The sequence below is a fragment of the Drosophila miranda genome, chromosome 4 (assembly GCF_003369915.1).
Source record: "Drosophila miranda strain MSH22 chromosome 4, D.miranda_PacBio2.1, whole genome shotgun sequence".
Taxonomy (NCBI): Eukaryota; Metazoa; Arthropoda; class Insecta; order Diptera; family Drosophilidae; genus Drosophila; species Drosophila miranda.
Genome location: NC_046677.1, coordinates 23,043,921 through 23,068,434, shown reverse-complemented (window position 1 = coordinate 23,068,434; position 24,514 = coordinate 23,043,921). Strand labels below are relative to the sequence as shown.

Sequence of the window (24,514 nt, the reverse complement as noted above, 5' to 3'; positions counted from 1 at the left end):
TGTACATATACTCATACGCTGTGGCTGGACAGCTGAAAATGAACAAACTTTTCGGGCTTCCCAAGGTTGTCTCAACATATCAAATACGACTAAGTACAGTAGACTAAATATAGATTGGATCAACTTGATTGGAGACCACTTGTGGACAAAACGATTGTACAGTCGAACTTCCATAATGTGAATCATTGCAGAATATAGAATGGCGGTGTTGTGGAAATAAATTCGTTGTTCGAAAGTTTGAAATATAGAAGTTCGACTGTTTGTAGGGTGAAACAGTATCAAAGTGTTTGTAAAGTAGATTCAAAACAACTCTTAAGTTAATTTAAAACTATATTTATATCACACTTCATTATTGTTTTAGAGCACTGTTTATCCATACATTTATTGCAGCCATATTTATTTTAGAAACCCCGTCATATCATGCGTTCTTGAACTTGCTCCACTTGCGTTTAGGAAAACGAAAGAACAACAAATAAATAATACTTGAAACTGGCCATCGGTTAGTTCATTGCAGAACACAAGATTTATGTATATAGGAACCAGTATAGGTGTATAGAATGGGTCTGTAGTATATAGAACCCCGAGTACATAGAAAAACAAACGCTGGTCAATAAATGAGCGTAGGAAAAATTAGAATACAAGCAAGGGATTTGCTCTTCTGCTGCTGCGCTTTCCACGTTTTCCATGGTGCCTTTTCCATTGCCAAATTGTATTTTAAGTTTTACGCTCAAACCGACGACGTGTCAGCCATGTGAAGAGAGGACCGCCAGCAGTTTTATGGCAGACACGCGAGGGAAAACCAAACTGAGAAAAACCGTTCGGACGCGGCATGGGACTGATACAGATACGTCGTGGAAAGACAGCGCAACATTTTTAATTAATTTTCTTCTTCTAGTCTAAATTGAATAATATCCAAAGGGAAGGCCAGTGAAGATGTGATGAAATACCAAACCGTTAAAGTTGTGTTAAGATTTTGAGGTTTTTTCTGTTTGTGAAGTGAAAATGTCTGCTCCCTATGGCTACTCGAAACCCACGTTCATGATAACCGACCACTCCCGGGATCCCTACCATCTGCATGTGGAGGAGACGGCCGATGAGGATGAATGCGATGCGGACGGCGATGGGGAGGTGGATGTGGAGCGACACTCTAAGCTGCAGGAGATCATCAATTGGCTGCATCTGAATGCCAAGCACCCACGTAATTGGTAAGTCCCCCAACATCAAGTATACGCCACAGGGATGCTTCACCCATTCCCATTCTTATATTATACGCACAGTTATTTGTTCTCCCTTGTCTGTTTATATTTTGGTTCCATTTTCTCATTAGCAGACATTTAATTGTGGTCAGTCGGCAGGAGGGTCTTTGCCCAAAAACTTTTCCTTTTAATGTTTCCATGCGACGGTCCGCTTTTGTTTGTTTTTCCTTCGAAAACAATTTCATGGGGTATTAGGTCTCTGTGTGAACTTTAACAGATGGAATTTCCTATTGAGATTAATTTCAATTGATTTGTTTTTCCTCTGGGAAGAAACACACCAAAATTCGCTTAAAAGCAATAAAATATCTAGGATATCCTGCAGGGTGATGGATACACTCGGTAAAGCGGTCGATATCTCAAAGTTAACCCAACAATAAATCAACTACGGTGATTTTTCCAGGCAATAATTTCAGCTACTATATTTTAGAAAACAAAATCTTTTCTTTCCCTCTAGGGTTATTCTTCAAGGCAATAATTTCAGTTATGTATGGGGGGAGTCATTTCAAAAACAAAACAAGCTGTCAATAGAACAGTAAATGAATATTTGTTGTTACTTTGTATAAATGGCAGGGGAAGCAATTCCAATAAGTAATTAAATCTTATGGTAAGAACTGCCAACAAGTATTCACAAATTCCGGGAATACAATATACAATATTTATAAATATGCCAGGCTATTCACCTGTCAAGCCTGTTCACATCTTTTGTTTGGAAAAGCTGATTCGTGGAATAGTTAGCCAATATGTACTATGCTTTGTTCACATTCAATAGCACATTCAATAATTGAACAGAACGTGCGAAAAAACAATGTGAAAAGAAAAGGCACACATTTTATGACCCAGCATTGAAGCTTATCTTAGATCCCCGGTAACCCAAAACCCAAGGAGTCACTCCGTAAGCTAATTGTGACTCAGTAAACTCGGTAGCGCTTTGTATGTAATATTCTATAATATATTTGAGCATCACAGATCCAGACCCATAATTGACGGCACTATAAACACTCCCACACATAGTCAGAGTCGCAGCCTGTGTTATCTGTGAAGTGGAAACTGAGAGCTCATAGATTCAAAACGTTGTTCTTCAATTAAAAGTTCCGCTTTGTTAATTAACAATTAAAGGGAAAACTTGAGATTGTAATTCACTGAGTTCTAGTCTTGCAACGCAGTTAGAAGGAACTGTTAATAATACAGGGTGTCGAATCAGGTGAAGAAAAAACCATATTGTCGTGAATGTTTACATTCATAAAATGTATATATATTTTCAAAACTACATAATCATTCATGGAGAGATAAGGAAAACCCAATTCAGGCAGCCTGTATGTTCAATCAATACTCCATCTTAGTGTAAATATCTACATTGAAGACCAACAGCGTTGACAGACAGCAATCACCTAAATAATCTATCTATCAATCCACTATGATGACGATCAAACAACTCCCTCGACAACATGCACAAGTTCGAGTAGGTTTCAAATAGATTAATGACAAACAACATTGTTTAAACATTCAATTCCCTAGAAATTCTGTAGACTTTACAGACAAAAGATATCTATACTCGTAAACATTTATCATCACTCTGGAATATATTTACAATCCAATCTAAGTTATCAAAATTAATCATTTAATTGCTTTAAATGCAGTAGACACCCTCTACAGTACCCGAACAAAATCCTCTGGCAGAACTCATTAGTATGCACTCGTTATTTACATAATTATTATTTATTTTTTATGAACTCACAGTGTGCATTCTGTGCTGCCTCAAGTGGGGCTTGGGAAATTCTTATACGAGTATGCACTCACCACTCACGAGAACCAGTATATTCGTATTTATTAGCATTTTAGTAAGTAGCGGTAGCAAGATAACATAACATACATCAATAATAGCCAGTTCTAACCAAGTGCCATTGTCTGCCATTGTCTATGGTCATTAGTAAGCAGAGGGCGAGTGGGATTGGAATTGGGATTGGGTGAAGTTTTGTTGACCTTCAGGTAGCCTGTCCGGACCGTGAAACTGGCCTTGGCATTGACAGCTGACAATTTTGATAGTGAGTGCTATTAATTTCAACCTCCTGGCACTCACACATACGAGCCAATACCACGTGATACTAACCAAAAGAACATCAAACCCGGTTTTAGTGGCCTGACGATGATGACATGTTGGCTAGGAAAGGCCACATGTGTATATTGTTTGCGGATACTTGGGCTCGAGGAGGGTGGAGGAGGAGGTACATGTGGGTTTTCCGACGTAGAATTTTCATTTCAACTGTAAATACTTATTTGTGGCGAATAGTTTGAGCTTAGGGGCTGTAAAAGTTCCGGTTTGCATATACATATGTACGAGTATATGCCGAGTGTTTCCATATATAGTACAGTACATAGTGTGGCATAGCCTTGCTCCCACAGCGTGTGAATAAATTATGTATAAGCTTAATAATGGGATGCGGTATGGGCTGCGGTATGGGAAATACTTAAGGGACAAACTTGTTCAACTTTCAAGAGTCTGTCAGAGTAACAAGTAATAAAGTTTAAACAGAAAAGGTGCTGCACAAATTCATTAGATATATAAATATTAAACTGAGAACTGAGTCACGGCAATGTTGGAAAATGAAAATTTCCATGGAAAGGCATCATCTGACCATTATCTTTTGGGGACATGTAAGTCCATTATACATCAATGTACATATGTAAGGTATTATTTGGTTATTATTAAATCGCAGTAGTCTGGAAAGTGCAAGAACAATTAGTTTTAACCTCACGGCTTGATCTCGGTTAGTTTTTGTGCTGCGTTTAGCTGCTGCAATTCTCTTTTTACAACTCGTTTTGCTGTTCCTCTTTTTCTCTGCTGTGCTCTCCTTCTGTTGTTTCTGCTTAACTGCTGTTCATCTGCTGTTAATACCATTCTGCTGTTACAGCTGTTGCTGTGCTGTTTGTCTGCTGTTGATCTGCTGTAACTGCTGTTACTTTGCTGTTGATCTGCTATTACCTCTTGCTCTGCTGTTACTGCGTTGATCAGCTGTTGCTTTGCTCGTACTGCTGTTGTCCTGCTGTTTGTCTGCTTTTGCAGCAGATGCTCTGCTGTTACTCTGCTGCTGATTGCTGCTGTTCACCGTCGCTAACCACTGCTCCTTCAATGGGCGAGCTTGCCCACTCCTTCTTACATATATCAAACCAAGCCTGTTGCTTTAAGGACTTAGAACGAGAATCCAAGTACCATAAATGCAGGCTACAGAAAATTGCCAAGCAGCAGCCTCATACTCGGTATCTATACAGACATATGGGGCTGCACCCAGCTCGCTGATATGCGTTCCTATGGACAAACCGTATGGACCTTGGAGCCAATGCACAATTATCGTTAGCTATAGCGACACCCCCCACCAACTGCGTCCCACTCTGCAGCTATTATCATTGCTATTGAATGTGGGTGACGAAAATTGCTGAATAAAAGAGCGTAATAAAATTTCACGCTTTAAAGCCGCTCAAGTGTCAGGCTGCTCGTGCCAAGAACTACTTAAAGAGATACCTACATCAACTCATACTCGGTACAGTAGCAGCTGTCTTGGGCGGACTCTTTATATAGTCCCGAAAGGGATTCAACGCCTTAAGGATACTCTTTTTTGGGGTAAAAGTGTGTTGAGCTCTAGCTTGTACTAGATTTGTAAGCACTGTCCTCCCAAGAGACCTTTCACTGTATATTCAACGAGTGTTTCTATTGAATGTGTGTTCATTTGTTGCTTCATTGTCATTGGCGGCATGTCCCGGGGCGGGGCGGAGTGGAGTGGGCCTCGGGTACGTTTATTTTGTGCGAATTTTGGGGTTCTGTGTATTCAATAAAACTCAGGCAAACTGAGTTGGAAATGCAAAGAAATCGACAACATTGAGACAACGCAGAGCCACATGCCACAGTTTGCATGTTCCGTTTGATAAATTTGCCTTTTGTCTGCTGTGCCCACATCCATGTCACCCCATGTCCAAGTATTGTATATTATGTGTATGTGTGGCGTGCACATGTGGGTGTATATCATCTCAATTTGGAGCTCTGCTTTACTCTGTTGGGATTCATCTTGTTTGGCGTATAAATAAACGATTTTTTTTATGTTTTGTCATTTTGATAGAGCTGTTTTTCAGAGTTTACTTTCACTTCTTTTCAACATGAATCTTGACTTACTTTATGGCATTTTATGGGATTTATGGCAATTGCTTTGAATTCGTGTTAATTGCTTCGTAAATATGGGTATCCTTGAAAAAACTAAGATGAGAGCTGATGGAGCGGTTCTTACGCCTAAAATTTGATTAAAATAGGAGGAGAGGAATAGCTAAACAATAAATGTAGAGACGTTCAAAGAGTTAAGTTAAGTTGTCCACGCAAAAGAGTTTTCCCTGTCGTTTTCACAAACGACAAACAAATTAGCACGGTCAAAAAGTGTATGCATGGAGGCTGACTAACTGAAATTCTAGGGCCCAGAGTCTAGTCCAAGCACCGTTCAAGTTCAAGTCGTTGGCCACTGGAATGAATATGCTATACATGTGCAGTGGAAACAACCCTCACACAGGCCTAACCCCCCACACATCCACTAGTAGCGGCATTCAACAGCTATTGAAAGCGTTCCACACCATTCAATTGACCGGTGGCTTTCAATCCGCCATTCAACCGAGAACAGCTGCGGCAGAACCGACGCGACAACAGAGTCGTCATCGTTGTCGTCGTCGTCGGCAGCGGCAGCGCCAGCGCCAGCTACCGGCATCGAACCAGCCCAGAGCCCAGAGACATGACTAGGAACACGGCGACGAACCCACGGACTTATTCAGTTTACAACTTTCGCTCGAAACGGACGTGCGGGTTCGATCTGGAAGCGAGCGAGTGCCAAACAAAATAATTCAATAAATAAATTCACACATAATACAAATAATTATCCAAATGCGATAAATAAAACAAAGAAAACAAAACTAAAAGTGAGACAAACAATTTTGATAAAGAATACAGAAAGAACCACTTTCTGGACTTATCAGTACCCCCCTTGGAGTTCATTCGGATGCAGCAGCATTAGCGGCAGCGGCAGCAGGGAGATAAAAAAAAGACGAATCATGGAAATTTTCCTTTGTTTGAAAGAGAGGCGTATCTTGTTTCAGGAGCTCCCCCAAAAGTTTCCATTTGCTGTGATAATTTTGCTCATTAGGAGACCCCAAAAAAGAGCAATATCTTTTGCTGTACATATCTAATTAGTCCGGTTCTGACTGACCAGCAGAATAATTGGAGACTGGTCTACATTTCGTGGATATAAATTATTCCAAGGTTTTCTGTGAGAACTGCTGGATGGAGGTGCAGGTGTCTGGCACCTGGCTGGCATATGTTTCAGTATTTACACATTCGTGATTAAAATTTCCAGCGGACGAGACATTCCAAGAACTACGGTGTATACCCGTGGCTATCAGTGGCTGGCAAATATTTCATCATTTATTGATGGTCGCACCTCCAGGAACAGGAATCCACCCAATCAATAATTGAGCTCCCGACAGGCCACGCAAATAAGCCATACATTAAGCTGGACAAATAGAACTGTCAGGAAGTGTCATCTATGGCATAGAGTAGTATCACATCATCAAGGGGGGGCAGTGGTCTGGGGCAAAAGAAAACAGAAAAACTAGTTCAAAACAGCGCGCACAAAAGTAGGCAACACAGAATTTGAGCACGCACACACGTACCCATGGCCGCCCGTCTATCCTTGTGTCAGTTTAAAGCTTTGCCCCAACCTTGTCTGACATTCATTTGAAATGTTCACATCTGTCCGAAAGTATGTAGCCACCCACAGAACACAGAACGCATCCCACAGCCAACGCTTTTCAACAAGGACCCTCCGCCCGAGGGGGTCCAGATATGATTGAAGCCAACATTTATGACTATGTATGTCTTTCAACGCAATTTCTAATAAATTTTAAGTGCTTGCTGGAGGCAAGCTCCCCAGCTGAAAACTTTTTCTGGCGTTAATTTGCCAAGGGATCTCTTTTGGGGTAAAACAGAGCACGAAAACTTTTCCTGACAAACATTGTCAAACAGTCAGTTCAAATTACCCCTTGGGCTGAGTTGCTACTGAGTTCGGAGTTCTTTGCTGGTCTTGTCGGTTGGCAGCAAAGTGTAATCAATTAGTAATTAGCCAATAGATAACATGAAAGTATGTGAATAATAAGCCATGAAGCCATGAAGCCATGGGGCAAGAGATAAGATCATGTTGGTGACTACTTAGTGACGTTTAAAGAAGAGTTAAGGATACAAATATCAAAGATAAATAAAGATGTGTCAGTCTTTTCAGTTCCCCGAGCCACTGGCAGAACTTTTAGGCAGCACTTGGCTTATGCTTTTCCATTATGGCTAAAATACTGTTGGAAATACTCGTACATATTTCTATTATATGTATATATTTATCGGTTGAAATGTTAGCTGAAATGTGTGTAAGCAAGTTTGCTGTTTTTGGCACCTCTGCGTAAACGTTCTCTACGGCTAAGGATTGCGAATATTTGACTGGCTTTGAAATATTGATACCACACAGCTAATATACATAAATTTCAGCTAATATTTCTATCAAAATATGTATATAAAATATTGTTGAAAGCAATTTCCTCCTTTTGCACAGGATATTTTTGGAATTACTCCCCCTCCAACCACACTGGCGGTAAAAAGGCCAGCCAGGAGCCACGTGTCCGTTTTGCATATATGTATGCATGTATGCATGTAATCGTATCTCTTACCCGCATAGCATATCGTGTCCACATCCTGCTGGAAATTCCCACACAAATGGCCGCGTAACGCCTGCCATAATTTGAAATGAGGTCGGGGTCTGGGTTCATTTTTAATTATGCGGCAGCCAAATGGCTTAATGTGCGAGAGTTTAGGCAAACTAATTAGCCACCGACAAGCATAATTAAACAGAACTTAATACACGTACGCCACACACAGACAAAACGAAAATCAGCTGGAGAAACGTGCTCCACGAGCACCAGACAGATGACGGAGATGGCGTCATCAAGGGGGTTCATCTGACCACCCTACGAGCGGGCGGTGTGTTTTGGTGTGCCATCTGATTTGGCTGATTATAAAAAGGAGGTCATGAGAAAACTAAATGAATATTGATCGATTGATTCCCAATTAAACGAGAGTCGAAGTCCTGTCCTGCGTCTATTTTTGTCCCACCAAATGCTGAATGCTGAATAATTAATCCTCTCGCTGTGACGCATTCATCAACATCAAGGGGGCATACTTCAGGGATATTTATATCTATCAACATGCATATCATTAACAACTGGTCAAAATTTACCCCCGAAAGCGTTCGAAAGCAGACAACGCTGCGTATGCGTGATTCGATTCTATGAAAAAGAGGCACAAAAAAACAAACGTCACACACATCAAAATGTACAAGAGAAAGGCCTGAACCTAAAGAAGCAACGTTTGCTTGCAGAAACAATAATTATTATTAAATAGATAAAATTCTATCCAAGGAAAGTTAACATCAAAGGTCGTGTGAACAGCGTCAGCAGCTTAATTAATTTAATACCCATCCACCCACACATCCACCCATACCCCACTTTGTCCGGCCTTCCACAAAACGTCAAAATTGCGCCAGTTCGGGTTCACGCCGCACCTAGTCCCTTGGCAGAGTCCCAGCCCCCTGCCAATCAACACCAACGCCAGACGACAGACACGGCCACAGTGGGTCACAGTGCCGGATCAACGGTATCGCGGCGCCGGAGTGGGTCGGGGGGTGTCCGGGTGCCGAGTGTCCACAAGAAGCGCAAGAACATTTGGCCCTTCAAGATGCGGATGAAGGTGAGCAAGCGGCTGTGGCCGCACCGCCAGGCCTCCACCAAGAGCGACAAGTTCCCACAGCCAAAGTAAGTGGATCATACCATAATCCCCTACCCCTACCCGTAAAACAAGTGATTTAGATACGTGTACATAAATATTTTATGGATCCATTCAGATGGATTTAAGATAACTTTGAGATACAACCAGTACAAACATTTGCTGATGATGTTTTTCCATCAAAAGATTAAATATACATAGATAATATAATTGAAATATTTTCTATGAAGATGACTGTAATACAATTTGGCTTAGCTATAAATAGGGTTTAGGGGAATAGTTCCTTTGGCAGCATGACGTTCGATGATGGAATTCATGAGAGCTACAATTTGGAGTACAGTACACACTCCGGATTCAAATACAATAAACGTCACACAAATCCTATCTAGGCATTGGCATTACCTTAAAAGAAACAGTCTGAATAGCATTTTACTTCAAAAACACAAAGTTTTTACTTCTATTTCGTGTTAGAATTGTTAAAAGATATTCCTATATATGGGTCCATTCTGGGCGGTTGCCACAGCTGCCTTGCTGTACGCAGTTCGACTGCAGTTTGAGAACAGCTGTTCGCCAGCCCCGCAATTGGGCAGCTTCATATTCCTTCTAGCCGCAATGCTGCTCGCTTGGGATATCAATATGTACATCAAGGATGGGGTGCATTTGTCGTGTTTGGCGCAGTACTTTGTTGGCACCTTTGCATCGCTGGTTATTTTGGAGTTCTTTAACCTGAAGCTGTGGTGCTGGCTGGAGGCTTGGCTCTGCCAAGCAGCGCAACATTTGTGCCTCAATTGGGGCTTGTTGAGCGTAGAAACATATCTGGAAAACGAGTATTGGATTATTGGAGCTGTGACAACTGCAGTTGCCACGTTTATTTTGTGGTTTTTTGGAATGCTCACTTTGCCGCACTTTTCGCCTCGAGACCTCGAGAAAGTGACCATAACAAATGAGTTCCAGCAATGGGTAAATAATCCACGGAAAAGGAGGTATCCCTTTAGGCCCCGCTAAGATAAAACCATTGAAATGTGATATCCAAGTTTGGAAACAAAATTTATTGTTTGTCTAAATTGATACGCATACTGTATATTAATTGAATGAATAAATTAGTTGAAGTGGTCTTACCTAAAAATAGGCTACCAATGAAAGGAATTCCCGATTTGTGCTTTAGAGATCCATCATTCCTGTGGATTGGGACGCTTGGTGTTTATCCTTTGGGTAGGCGGAATTCAATGGAGTCAATGAAAAACGGTGTTTTGATTACTTTACACACTTTCAAATTATTCAAAAAATTGTCCAAAGAAAGCCAAAGGTTCGATTTTTTTTGTTAAATCCATCCCAATCAAAACAGAATTTTCTTTGAAATTCGGGACTGCTATAATAAAGTACCACTTCACCTACTTCAGTTTTGTTGGGACACTTCGATAATCATTTTCATGATCCTGAATCTAATCACGAACCAAACGGGTCTCTTAGGACCTTAAACATAAGCAGAAGCGCCTCTTGTGATTCGGATGAAAGCATTCGGTCCTGTTGAATTTCAGGGGAACTACTCATAGACATGGGATTTCCTTTTGGTTATTTCCTTTGAAGATTTGAAGGTTCCTTGTGTGGTATTTGGTGTCTTTATAGCTCTGCCATTACAAGGTTTCTATCCTGGAACTGGTATCTCCTAGGATGATTTCCGTTAATGCATAAAAACACGTATATTTATATGTTTAGTTGTGTGTTTCTTGTGCCCAAGTCTAAGACACGTGCTCTGGACCCATTCCTTGGAATGGCAGGCATAGTCTCGACCACAACATAAACATGAACATAAAAACGTTCTCCGTTTGGGTCTAATTTACGTCGAATGGCAGCAACATGTGTGGCGTGCCACATCAAGATGTGGCAGTCTCGCAACAAACATTTAATTTCCGTTTCCAGAAACAAAAACAGGACGAATATGGGAATCTCGTTTCCGCTCGACTCCATGTTCCAATAGAAAACAATAATAATTCATTGAATTTGAATGGAATTCATCGGCATATTTTCTTTGAGGGCAATCAGGTACGGCACTCGTATTGGCATTCTAGCAAATCAATCTATCCATCAATCAGACAGCTCAGTGGGGCATGCATGCCGTTGGGTCCTCAAAGTGTCCTGGCAACGTGCCTGGAATTCTCTGAGTGAAAGTTGTCCAAGAGCAATACCAATTAATTCGTTGGGTCAAAATCAACAAAAAAGAAGGGAAAACGAAGACGTTCGTTGACTTCAGCAATTAATTCTCAATTTGTCTTCCATGTTTTGTCGGATAATCGACAAATGTTGACCCAATGCCTAGAAGAGGGAAACCAATTTGAATGGGACAGCAGTGCGTATGCACTGCCACATCGCTCATTCGCCCCATGGGCTGGGCTGGGCAGCAGTTAAAAATGGGAAGCCATCAACGCCGTCGCACCCCTTCCCCTTCCAATGTGGGTCAAACTTTGGGGAGACAGTCTCTGCTTAGTTCGCGAGTGAAAATTCTTGCAAAAAACGCGTCCAACGCGACGACCTCGTCTGAGCCGACAAGGTCATGGGCGGTAAGTGTGCCCCTGCCCTGCCTCTAGCTTAATCCCCCTACCCTGCCCTGCCTCGAGAAATTCTGCATTGTTCTTAGCACATTCAAAATGTGATTATGAGCCTGGAAGGATATGAGCGTGTGCGTGAGTGCTTCTGCTGACGACAGCAAGTGCCACAAACATGGCCACATGAATAATTAAAACATTTAATGCTGAAATTGGGTTAAGGCACAGTGCAGTTGGTTGCCCCTCATGCGACCCGACCAGCTGTGAGCCCAGATTGACATACAAAAGGAAAGGTCGGGTGTGGTAGGGTGACAGCTGCAGGAGACGGAGGTCGGCCGTAGTGGAGCGACAAAAATACTACTCTCATAAATAACATTAATATAAATTTATACCATTCTATTTACATAGAAAAGATGCTTTTCAGTACAAATTGTGCTCCACTTAATTTTTATTTGATCAGTACAAAATATAGAAATTGTTTGCATCGATTATAGTTGTTTACCTGAATTTCCATAAATTAAAAAATATGCAATCATTATTTTTTTATTCAGCTTTTATAAATTTGTAAAATACACTTGAACGCAAGCCCAAGAAGCGGTTTTAAACATTTTTTCTCAAGAAGAGTTCTGTCTGGAACAGCTTTAGTTGATATACTAGCCATAAGATAGCATTTACTTAGCCATATACATACGTATTTACTGTGAAAAAAGTGAAGAAAATATAGAAATAGAGGTTGGTTTTTATTTGTATTTTGAATCTCCCTTTAAATTGTGGATATGGTATTATCTCGTCCATACGAGTACAGTATACCTTTTGTTTGGAACAAGTGAAGGGCTATAAAAAAACTCCCATGTTTAAATCATACGTTCAATAACTGCACTTCGATGTACAATGCACGATGATGCTGTAAACGAGAATCAGTTATAGAATATGTAGAAATTACAAATTCAAATGTACAAGGCGGCACTCCTGTTATGCCAGCTATTTGCATACTACACCTCCAGCTGCATGTTGTTCCCCTCCCCTCCTGCAGTAGCTTCCCACATGGTCGGAATGGCTATTCCCAGGCACAGTTCTAATGTTTATGGTGGCGTATTCGTCGTTGCGAACGTGTGACTATGAAGTCATTAGGAACGTGTGCGATTTGCTTCTGTGGAACTGGTGCTGGTGCTGGTGCTGGAGCTTGGTGCGGATCGGATTGGATCGGATCACTGGGTTGGCAATTGAAACGTGTCGGGCCAAGCGCGTTGTTCAATTAATTAACTCACATTTTTCGCAATGGAAAGTTACCGTTGCGCCGCGCCATCAAGAGATTTAACATGATAATCGGGATTGAGAACTGAGAAGGCTCAAGCGTATGGCACAGCATACCCTCCCTGCCACGAAAGCCTCCTCCTCTTGGGGTTATAAATAAACTTTAAAGTCAACCACACACATGAATCGGCGGTGGCAGTGGCGGCGGGTACAATCCACTCAGCTAGCCAGTGCGGTTCCAGGCTTTCAATTCTCGAAAAAATTAATGAAGCGTGTCGCATTGAAAGCGCCACATGAATGACATCCCCGCTGACGGAACGGAACGGAACGAAACGGGACTTGGACGCGACGAGAGGCGGCGGACCAACGAGTGACCGACTGGATGAAATTACGTTTTTATATTTTTTTTTCGGGTCTGTCTGTAATTTTGTTATCAACTTTGTCGCACAATGACCTACATATGTATATATGTATGTATAAGCACGTCCAACTAAGTATAGCCTATTCAGATACATATGTATATGTATGTATGTAGTGGGTGTGGGTGTGCGCACGCCTTGCTTAAGTAAGTTTAAGTTGATTTAATATACGAGTATCCGTAATCCCGAAGAATACGAGCAAAACTGTTTGATGAGCGCGTGTTCATTTAATTTAACAAATGGATAAAGTGCGTGCACTCTCAAATATATACCACTCGAGATGTTTTCATACTTAAGTAAGGAATATTTTCTATTCTCAGTTTATTTTTAGAAATTGATTTCTATGAATAGATAAAGATCACGAACAAGCCCTGCGGGCTTCTATATGTGTATCTCGATTGCTGTTGATCTTAATCAATGGAATTGGTACTTTCAGAGAATTTTTATTGATAAAGACAAATGGAAACAGAAACACATTGTTCGCAAATCGACTCATAAAACCTGGTACAATAGAGACTTCTCAACTCGAACTTAATTAATTTTTAAATCCGCTTTTCTCTTAAGCTCGCCTCAGCAAGCAAGCCCAGCAAGTGTCTGCCAATAAGTGAGCACCATAATATCTTCTACTCGTAAAACAGATAAACATTTTAGGTATCTGACTAATAATTTACCCAATTGAATAATCTCTTGTGATATTAACTGTCGAAAATTTGTTCTAAGTTAATAGGGTTTTGTAGATATAAGCTTTAAATACTGAGTTCTAATAAGTAGAAAAGTCATTCAATGCAAATCACCAATCAAGTTAATAGATATCAGATTTCAGCTCGAAAATCATTTCCGTAAAATTTAAACCCAAACAATAAAACAATTCTTTTTAAAATTAGCAGCGATTAGCAGGAAAGTGGGAAGCATTAGAATGTATTTTCCGATCAGTTCTGCTTAGTCGGGCGTGCCGATCAGCTGTTTCGAATGCGCACATGACGTATGGAAATATGTCCACCAGTATGCCACTTACTTTACTGGTAATTGTATTGAGCAACTGGATAAATGATAAAAGAGTGAGACAATAGTACAGTGAATAGTTAGCCTTAAAGATGGTTAGGCATGAGATTATTAATGTTTTATGTTCAATTAGCAAGTTGATGGGAGAGGCAGTATCCCTCCCATAACACGTTGGTTTTCGAATAATAACTAACTATTGAAGTCAATAAAACTCATGGAAATATTTAAATTGCCTGAGAAACGAAAAGTTCTGCATTAAATATTATCATTATTCCAATGAGTCTTTTAACGCTGCACTAATTTAAAGAGTTTATCCAGAAATTGTGCTAAATTATCAATGTTGACAATTCCCGTTTCGTCTCGAACCCGATTTCAAGGTTATGCCAGCTTATGCCATGCCCACGGCTGGCGCTGACATTCGAAGAATTATCATCCATGTGCCGTTGTAATGCGAAACTCTCAAGCGCACGCTCTCGTTTCAATTAAATTGCACTTTTTGTTGTCGTTGTTGTTGTCTGTCCGTCCGACTGTCCGACTCAGTATGGCAAAACAGTGGCGGAGACAGCTTTGGTAAACATTGGAGACATTATTTTCATGCTTGAAGACTTTTTTTCATTAGCCAAGCGTCGAATCGCTATCATTAGGTGGCTGGCGGTGTCGGTTTTCACTTCCCACCTCTGTCGCCGCAGCCACCGCTGCTGTTGCCGCTGCTGCAGCAGCGCTGTCCCTGGCCCGGTATGATTTTCTAATCTATTGGCCAACGCAACGGGAAAAGTATTACATTACCTTCTCCGTATTATGCAAGCTGGCAAGAACACCTGTGACGTCAGCGCAGGTGGTTGCCATACCGCACTCGGCACTCAGCAGTAAGCTGGAGCGCAACTTTGGAGCTTAAAATATTTTCTGCTTATTTGGCAAGAAACATTTCTTTGATATGCGTCTGCCAAACTTTTGACAGGCGATGACTCGGCGCCGGAGATTGTACTCGTCCTCCTCTCAATGGGGTGGCTTTTTGAATTTGGAGCCACGTGCGGGCGGCTCTGATTGGGATCCATTTCCTATACCATCCCATACGATGCTCGAACCAAATTTGCATGGGAATTGAAAGCACCCTTGAACTTCAAGGTCTTTCCAAGAAGCCACTAAGTACGAGTATGTCTTCAATTTAAACTGATTTCAGAGAACGTTGACTATTTCATAATTTGCACACTCCTTAACTGGATAATTGGGACAGGAGTATACAGATATGTACATATATATTTTAAATGTGTTATTTCAGCTGATACCTCCTTCAAGTTGCATTGTGAACAAATGTACATATATGCATATATACATACATATGTACATATGTCCCGCAAACGAGCTGATGTCAGAGCGCTCATCTCGTGTCATCAAATCGTGTTGACAAAGAGAAACAAATTGCTGAACATTTTCTAGGGTTACTCGTATAGTTATGAGCGAAGAAAAATCGAAATTTATGTGAATTTTAATCAAAATAAGTATGGATTAATTGTGCAGTAAGAAAAATATAATCAAAAAGGTAACTAAATAAGTACATATGTATGCACATACCTATGTGCATAGGTCAGTGTTGATATTAAAGTGCCACCGACTTTCATATGGTACTGAATTCACTATATTAATTCGATTAGTTTCGATGGTCAAGTAAATATTTAACCTCTCTTTGGTATCTAAAGTAAAAGCGGAAAGGTAGAATAAAATCATTAATACAATATACCAAATACTCCCCACAGATCCGAGTGTAGCGCAGCGCAAGATTGCTTCTGATCGCGGCGCAACTGTCAAATATGATAAATCAAGTGTAATTGAAAGAAGTGCAAATAAGCCAACGCCAACAACGACAACAAGAGAGCGAAAGCAAAGCGAAAGCCGAAAATGAAGAATAGAACGGCATAGCATAGCGGTGCGCTGTGCGCTTTGGGGTGTGAGAGGAGTGTGGAGGAGTGTGCTCGGCTCGGGTTAGGTCGCGTCGAGTCAAAGCCGACGCTCAGAGGAAGAGCGCCGCCGCCAAACGGTTGACTGGTTGAGCTTTGAGTGCACTTTGCAGTGGCAGTGAGTGATGGCAGTGGCAGTGGCAGCGGGATCGGGAGAGAAAGCATAAATGCGAATAATGAGCAAAGCGCGGCCCGCGAGAGATAACTGATGAAGAGTATCAGGAAATTCTTTATTTGTACCTTCTTTTGCGCTCTGCTTCTGCGCTGCTGCGACTGCAGCTGAGCCAGCTGCGACAACGACGACGACGGCGACATTAAAACCTACAAAATAGGGTAAAAAACTGTGCATGGCAGTTAGTACCGCGAGTATAGGGGATCAACAGAGTCACGATCAACGGCGAATAAACAGCGACTGTAAAGTGACCGAAAACCGAAAAAGGGCACGCGACATCACCACAGTGCAGTGGAAAAACCGAGAGACAGGCGCGCCTTTTAATTGAAGCTCCCTTTCAGTATCCATTTTCAGTATCCAGTATCGGCTCGTGCACAGCGGCAAAATATGCGATTAACAAAGGAAATTTACAATTTTTTTCGGCTGCCATATTAAAGCTCATCCATCGCTTCGCATCGCATCGCGTGTGTGTGAACAAAAATAGCAATTTACGTAATAATACGTTCTGTTCTGTTCTGTTCTCGGAAATTCTGTTATTTATCTCGGCTGCACCTCCCACACACAAAACAGGAGCCGTCGCGACTCGCGAGTGTCATATTCCCTTAGCCTTGGCAACCTGACGGTCGTCTGAGCCCGGCCCTACGTCTGTTGTTACGTCGAAGGCCTAGCAACGTTAAGGATGTCATATAATTACAACAACAGCTCCGAGGATTACTCATACGAGGATGAGTATGTGTTTCTGGTTGGATTAGAGCGACAGGCGAAAATGAATTGTGTTCTAGCCTTAAGAGCCTTGTCATCTTTAGCCACAGTCGCCCCCTGGCTGGGCTGTCTGCCAGCCCCCACGAAAAACCCAATTGAAAACCGACAAATTGTCAGGGGGCTGCAGTCGAGCAGAAAACTCGTTTGGCTCCTGCTAATGATAGTCCTTTGCACAATTTGTCCATATATGTGTAGGAGTCAGTGTTTGTTTGTGCTGACATCGAATCAATCTGTGACACGACCACTTCAGCCGGAGAGGGGCAGCCGGTGCTCTGAAGTGCCCCGGAGTGCTTGAGTGCCGGAGCGTGAAAAAGCAGTGACATAAAGTAGCTGTTGAATGCCTTAAGAATCATCAACAAAATCATTGACTAGTCCTCACAGACTGCCTACTTTCCGTTCTTTCAGTTGAATACTATAATGAAATGGATTAATATGCCATTTACTGGTACATGGATGCCATAGAAATTATCAGTTTTTAATTGAAAGTGTTGCAATAATCCATATATATTATATGTATATGTAAGACCATAGCTGTCATTAATCTGCCAGCGCACTTATATTTGTTGCTTAGTATAGAACTTTATACGAGTCAGCCCCAGATCCGGAGACTACTATAGTCATTCTATCAGCTGTAACTCCCCAAGAAAATAATTTATATAGGTCGAATGCGATCTCTCTAGATGACTTCTTTCAAGTAATAATATTCAATAGTGTACATATTTCGCTAGTAAGCAACGCTGAAAGAAAGAAAGCTGCCTGAAATAATATATACATATGTACATGCAATGACAAATCCTATAGTTTAACCCCATTTAAATGATGTACGAAGACGAGAACACACGAAAGTCTAAGTCGAGCAATTGAGGCAAGTTCAAGCTGAAGTGTCGTGTTCTTTAATATTTAGCATTTCCCAGACCTATATAGATACATATGTGTATGTATATCTATACATGTGTATATGGTAGTCGCATGTGGGTCTTTTAGCAAAATCAGTGTCAGCATTACTTTGGCGGTCTTGTCTTTGTTTCTGTGTGCATACATATGTCAACATTGTTCGTGTCCATCAACAAAAGCTAATTTAAATTTAAGTAAATATAATTTATGAGTACACCACACACATTTATTTCGAGCACTTTTCATCGTTCTAACTGAGAGTTAAGTAAATTTAGTTGAACATACTGAATTAAGATTTGTGTGGCCACTTGAATCAAGTCTACAAATTGCATTTATTCAGTCGGCACACGTGATGCGACTCTGAATGCACTCAATGATACCATTACTTTAGGGAATACACACACTCATACCCATACTCGTACGGGTACACTCGTGAGTGCCGAGGAAATGAAGGTTTTTCTTCCCCAACAAGTGGCAGTCCCCAGCTGCTTAGGTCTTATTTCAGAAATTATGGCAAAGAGTCATTAAACTTGCATTTGAAATGGAAAAAGCACTGCCAATAAAACTGAAAACAATAATTTATTGCCATTATAAATGGACAGACAGACAGGCAGTCTCTGCCGAGCCGAGCCAAGGGTCGGTTCTGAAAACGCTGACGGGGCTGCTTTGACCTTAAGGCTGGTCTGGAATTGCGCCACCAACATGCGCTTTAATTGGGGTCTACGAATCTCTTTTAAATTAGTTCTGGAGATGGCTCCGCTTTACATTGAAAATGATCAGCATTTGGATTTAGAATTATAAATCATATCTAAGATATATTTTTGTAGACTCCTATGCTAAAGATATAAACAGCACATAAATCTGTTTATCTTACCAACTAAGTAAGAAATATGTATGTATGTATCCCCATATCCTACAGAAGCTCTCGGCTTCAACCTTATTTTCAGTATTATTTAAATCACACCAAACCCGAATCAATTTGTTGGTTTTTCCTCAAGTCAAAGAGTTTGTTTGCTGTTCCATTTTCATGACTCACTTATCCCCATTTGAAAGCATTTCCTAGTATTTTCCCACACACCCAATTTATTTATTCCTTTTCCCTTAATACACTCTTCAAATATATGTGCTTAAATCTTATTTTATTGCTCTTAGAGATTTGTTGTCAATCAGATTTCACACTAAGAAGATTGCGCACCACTTTCCTTAACCACAATTGAATTTCCGCTTCATGGGGCATAAGCTGGGGGACCGAGAAAAAATGCCAAACCAAACCCTTTTAGGGCCAAACAATTTAAAGACTGCACGAATATATGTATATTGTAGTATGTACATAAGAGTCACATCAAATAGACACAAAATTGTTGCACGCGCAACAGCCCGCAGCCTCGCCGAATGTTTGGCAGAAAAATCAATATGGAAGTGCTTGAAAATTTATTGAATCTTTGGCATTGGCATGGGCAGACGTGCCACGCCCTTGCACCTGAGCAAACAAATTCCTAAACAAGTCAAGTAATCTTATTAAATCTTTATTCTCCGCTTATTTCTTTTCTTTCATTCTCGGAATCGGTGGCGCCGCCCATTTCATTGCTCCCCAATGTGTAACAAAAATCCACCATCCATGAACTGTTCCGATGCTGCCCCTACTCCAAATCCTGCTCTTGGCATTGCTCCTGCTCCCGTTCCACACATGCAGCGAAGTAACAGAAGGTGCCTTACAAGTCTGGCGTACCCTGCCCGAGCGCATTCGTCAGGATCCCAGTCTAGCCTCATTTCGCCAGGAGCACGAGCGTTTACATGGCGGTAAGTGGTTTTCTCTACCTCCCCATACTCCCTCCCTCCCTCTCTTCCCTTCGAATGTGGCAACCTTAATTCCCTTTTTTTACGAGCCTGCCCCTCAACCTGTTGTTGTTGGTTTTGCTACCTTTTTTATTGCTGTAATTATTGTAGAATTTTTTATTGCCATTTGCGTCGTCGTTGCCGTCGTCGTCATTGACATTGGGCTGCTGCAAGTCCACTCCGCCGGGGCCTGGGTTCCGCCTGATTTGCATACCAAAAATCCGGTCGACTTGCGGCCAAGTATAGCCTTTTCAATTGTCTGTGACGGACGCACTATTTGAGGTGCACTAAATTATGGTAATAATGGACTGGGTCCACTCTACACTACGAGTATTTCCGTCACATAATGCGCATAGCTTTCGAAAGTCTAGAAAAGATTCATAGAAAGTCTATGTACAAGATTATTGTATTACATTTGGGTTATTTAAGAATACAGCATTTAGAGAAATTCAATGCGAACATTTTCAAGCATCAGTCTCTGACTTGGTGAGTCCTCGAGCTTCTCCATGGTCATTGATGGATATTTTTAGACTTTCAGCCTTGCTTCTATGGCCGCGTGCACGTGGGCTAATAAAACAATGTATACGCGTGGCAACTGGCAAGCTGGCACTTGGAATTACTTCCTGCGACAGTTGTCCGCGAGGTGTCCTTGCGAGAACACCGAATGGGGAGGCAATTTACGCACAATTATTTGCCAATATGCGTGGACCCTGGCCCCGGTTAAGAGACACACATAAATTGTAAATGCTTTGACTTGTTTTTATTATTGTTTCTATTGCAGATGGCGATCCTCTGCCTCCAGAGGAGGTCGGAACTGCAGGCGTGCCAGGCGAACAGCTCGAGAACGGACCCCACGAGGAGACGACACTGGACACCCATGCCTTTACGCAGATCGGCATCAATGTGACGAACGAGGCGGGTCAGGTGCGAGTCATTGACGGCAGGTTCGTAGTTCTTTGCGCTTCGGTTTTCATTTACGTAATTAGTGCAACCAGTTTTCTGTGATTCCCCGGATCTTTTAGGGACCTGGAGAACAATAATGAAGATCAGCACGATGACGTGGAAACGCATGGCAAGAGCACGGTGAGTGGCAGGAGGTACTTCCAAATAGATATCTATGATATATATCTATATATATATCTCAACAGTTCGTCAAGTATTTGATCTGGTTCAAAATAGCTGTGCTCCTGGTGGTCTGGTGTGTCTTCACCGCCTTCCTTATGTCCAACAACGAGCATGTGGACCAGCTGAGCCTGATAAGTGTTCCTAGAAATGGCTCACCCAGAGGTAACTTTAAGAAAATCCTTGAAAGTATATATCTATATTCAAGTGTTTCTCTCCCTTTAGTCTTTCCCATTACGACATCCACTCTGCAGCGAATTGGCCTGGGTCTACGCGGCCCCTTCCGTCTGCAGGAGAACGAGCTGACCATCAACGAGAGTGTGCCACTGCCCCTGCTCCAGGTGCAGGTGATGCGCAGCTACTTCGATGCCGAAGGAATGGAGGTGTACATCGAGAACGCCAGCCAGCTGTGGCAGCTGGACGTGGTCTATCCGGACCTCATCGACGCCACCGTAGACACCAAGAAGCAACGCACCTTCGAGCTCAATCCCACAGATCCCTTGTGGCTGGCCCAGTCCAACAGGACAGAGCTCAGCTTTGAGTTTGTTAGCAGCATCGAGGGCGAGCTGCCGCTGCAGTTGAACGTGGACGAGTCGCCAATCTACAAGCGGGACGGTGTGATCTATGCGGCGGCTGTGCTCTGCGGTCTCTACATCATGATTATCTGGGAGATTGTGAACCGAACGTTTGCCGCCATCATCGCCTCCACGCTATCGGTGGGTATACTGGCGGCCCTCAATTCGCGTCCCTCCATGGCCACCATCATGGGCTGGATCGATGTGGAGACGCTTCTATTGCTCTTCGGTATGATGATCCTCGTGGCCATTCTCTCCGAGACGGGTGTCTTTGACTACCTGGCCGTGTACGCCTACAAGATCACCAACGGACATGTGTGGCCCCTAATCAACTGTCTTTGCCTGTTCACCGCCGTGCTCTCCTCGTTTCTGGACAACGTGACTACAGTGCTGCTGATGACTCCGGTCACGATACGACTCTGCGAAGTGATGTGCCTCAATCCGGTGCCCATTCTGATGTGCATGGTCATCTACTCGAACATTGGCGGTGCTCTAACACCTGTTGGGGATCCGCCAAATGTCATCATCGCCTCCAATAGCTACATATCCAAGAATGTGAGTCATAGCCCCTAGAAATATAATATAATATATAGCCAATACTTAGTTTTATTTATGTGCATATATTGTTTAGTAATCAGTCGAATATTAGAAGATGTCTTGCGATGAAAGATACACCTATTATTCCTGACATCATGGTTGGAATCTATAATCCGCTCGTGATAATTACTATATAAATTGAATGGCTCTGGTAGTACTGCCAAGCAGCATCCGAGATCCAGTTTTTCCTATGATTTCGAACTGGTTTTTAAACTGGTTTGGTCTACATCCATTTCACAGGGCGTCAATTTCGCTGTCTTCACGCTCCACATGCTGCCCGGCGTGCTCCTGGTGATGGTGCAGACCTACATACAGTTGCGTTTCAAGTTCCGCAACATCAGCGACCTGCAGTTTAAGGACTCACCGGAGGTGGAGGAACTGCGCCACGAGATACACGTGTGGAAGCGAGCCGCCGCCAGTCTGTCGGCCTACTCCAAGGACGAGGAGCTAGTGCGACAAACCCTAATGAAGAAGGTCAACCGCTTGAAGAGGAGCCTGAAGAAACGAATGACGGCTGTGATTGAGCCGGCTCCCAACTATCAGCAAACACTGGCCAATCTCCAGGCAAAGGTCGGTCTAGGCTTCCGGATTTTATCTGACGAATTCTTAACATAGTATATCTTTCGGTCCCTAGTATCCCATTCGCAACAAGCAACTGCTTGTCAAGTGCTCCCTTGCCCTGCTCTTTGTGATCAGTTTGTTCTTTCTGCATTCGGTGCCCGAGCTGCAGAGGCTGTCCCTGGGCTGGACGGCTCTGCTGGGTGCCATTTTCCTCATCATCCTTGCCGATATCGAGGACATGGAGGCCATACTGGCACGCGTCGAATGGTCAACACTTCTGTTCTTTGCGGCTCTATTCATCCTCATGGAGGCATTGACGGAGCTGGGTCTAATCGAATGGATCGGCAATATGACAGAGGGCATTATTCTGGGCGTAGGCGAAGATCGGCGCTTGATGGTGGCCATCCTGATCATTCTTTGGGTGAGTTTTTCTCCACACAGAGTCCTTTATTAATCGTACTAAATGTTCCATTATCCACTACTAGGTTTCTGCGGTGGCTTCGGCGTTTGTGGATAACATACCATTGACCACGATGATGGTCAAGATCACCATATCATTGGCGCAGAACAGCACCTTGAATCTGCCCCTGCAGCCTCTAGTTTGGGCCCTGGCCTTGGGCGCCTGCTTGGGAGGTAAGTTTAACAAGAGATCTCAGATCGTAGATATACTTACATTGATTTCTCACCCAGGCAATGGCACTCTGATTGGAGCTTCGGCCAATGTTGTTTGTGCTGGTGTGGCCGAGCAGCATGGCTATAAGTTCACCTTCCTGCAGTTCTTCAAGTAGGTCCAGGGAAACTCTTCTCTAGTTCTTCTTCATTAATTCATATATTTCCCATCGACAGAGTGGGTTTTCCTATCATGATTGGAAGCATTATTGTGGCCACGGGCTATCTGCTGGTCTCGCATTCGCTGTTTGCGTGGCATTGATGATGGGCAGCACTGGGCAGCCCTTATGGGCAGCGTGGATGGGAATTGACTGTGTCGATTTCGGAACAAGGCGCACTTTACCTCGTTACCTATGAAACTGTACCACATATGCGACGCACGTCGTGTTCAACAGCTGCAGATCGAGGGAAAAACAACACCATTCAGACCCGAAACAGCACGACCCGAAAGCTAGAGAAAGGAATTTCAATATCTTATAGCCTGTCTATATAAGAGAGTGTTTATAAATTTAAACAGATTCTAAAAGGAAACCGCAACCGCAACCAAACCAAATCCACACAGAGACAGAAACGAAGAATATTATATACATAAATATACATTTATTTTTACACATCGTTGTTAGTGTAGTGCGTAGTCTAAATAACAAAACAAAACCAACAACAAACCAACCAAAAATATAAGAAATACAAATTAAATAAAACTAAATTAATTATTTACAATTAATAATGTCGCTGAACTGTGAAACAATTTGTTAAATGTTAAATGTATATGGATACGAATCAAATAAAACCAAAACGCAAAATACTACCTACTGCTCTGCTGTACTGTAAAATGAATGCAAAACATAATCGAAAGTAGTTTTAATACAACGAAATGGGAACACACACCACAGTTTATACTTTATTAATTAGGTTTTCCTTTCTCGGGTCAAAGATCGGGTGCGAGATCGTTCGAAAAGTTACAAACTTTAAACATATATACGTACAGGACAGAAGCGCAACCCTTCCAAGATCCTAACCGGACAAGCCGTCGTCATCCTTCGACCTG

At 42.3% G+C, this 24,514-nt stretch overlaps 2 protein-coding genes across 5 annotated transcripts; both read left to right on the top strand.

The window, feature by feature from the left end:
* Positions 1 to 800: 800 nt before the first annotated feature.
* On the top strand, positions 801 to 24,274 carry LOC108163394 (P protein). 4 transcript variants are annotated; one of them, XM_033394235.1, is made up of 12 exons: positions 6,068 to 6,203; positions 8,570 to 9,134; positions 19,800 to 19,906; positions 20,724 to 20,886; positions 20,965 to 21,025; positions 21,091 to 21,229; positions 21,290 to 22,194; positions 22,477 to 22,806; positions 22,871 to 23,218; positions 23,283 to 23,430; positions 23,488 to 23,581; positions 23,644 to 24,274. In XM_033394235.1, exons 2-12 carry the CDS (start codon positions 9,058 to 9,060, stop codon positions 23,726 to 23,728), a joined length of 2,457 nt encoding a protein of 818 aa, XP_033250126.1. In that variant the 5' UTR covers positions 6,068 to 6,203; positions 8,570 to 9,057; the 3' UTR covers positions 23,729 to 24,274. The 4 variants fall into 4 exon arrangements, with proteins under 4 accessions (XP_017154141.1, XP_033250126.1, XP_017154142.1 ...); XM_017298652.2 differs by lacking the exons at positions 6,068 to 6,203; positions 8,570 to 9,134 and adding an exon at positions 801 to 1,205; XM_017298653.2 differs by lacking the exon at positions 6,068 to 6,203 and having other exon boundaries at positions 8,472 to 9,134.
* Positions 9,497 to 10,247, top strand: LOC108163395. Its single transcript, XM_017298655.2, has one exon. The coding sequence runs from the start codon at positions 9,601 to 9,603 to the stop codon at positions 10,108 to 10,110; it is 510 nt and encodes a 169-aa protein (XP_017154144.1). The 5' UTR covers positions 9,497 to 9,600; the 3' UTR covers positions 10,111 to 10,247.
* Positions 24,275 to 24,514: the final 240 nt, after the last annotated feature.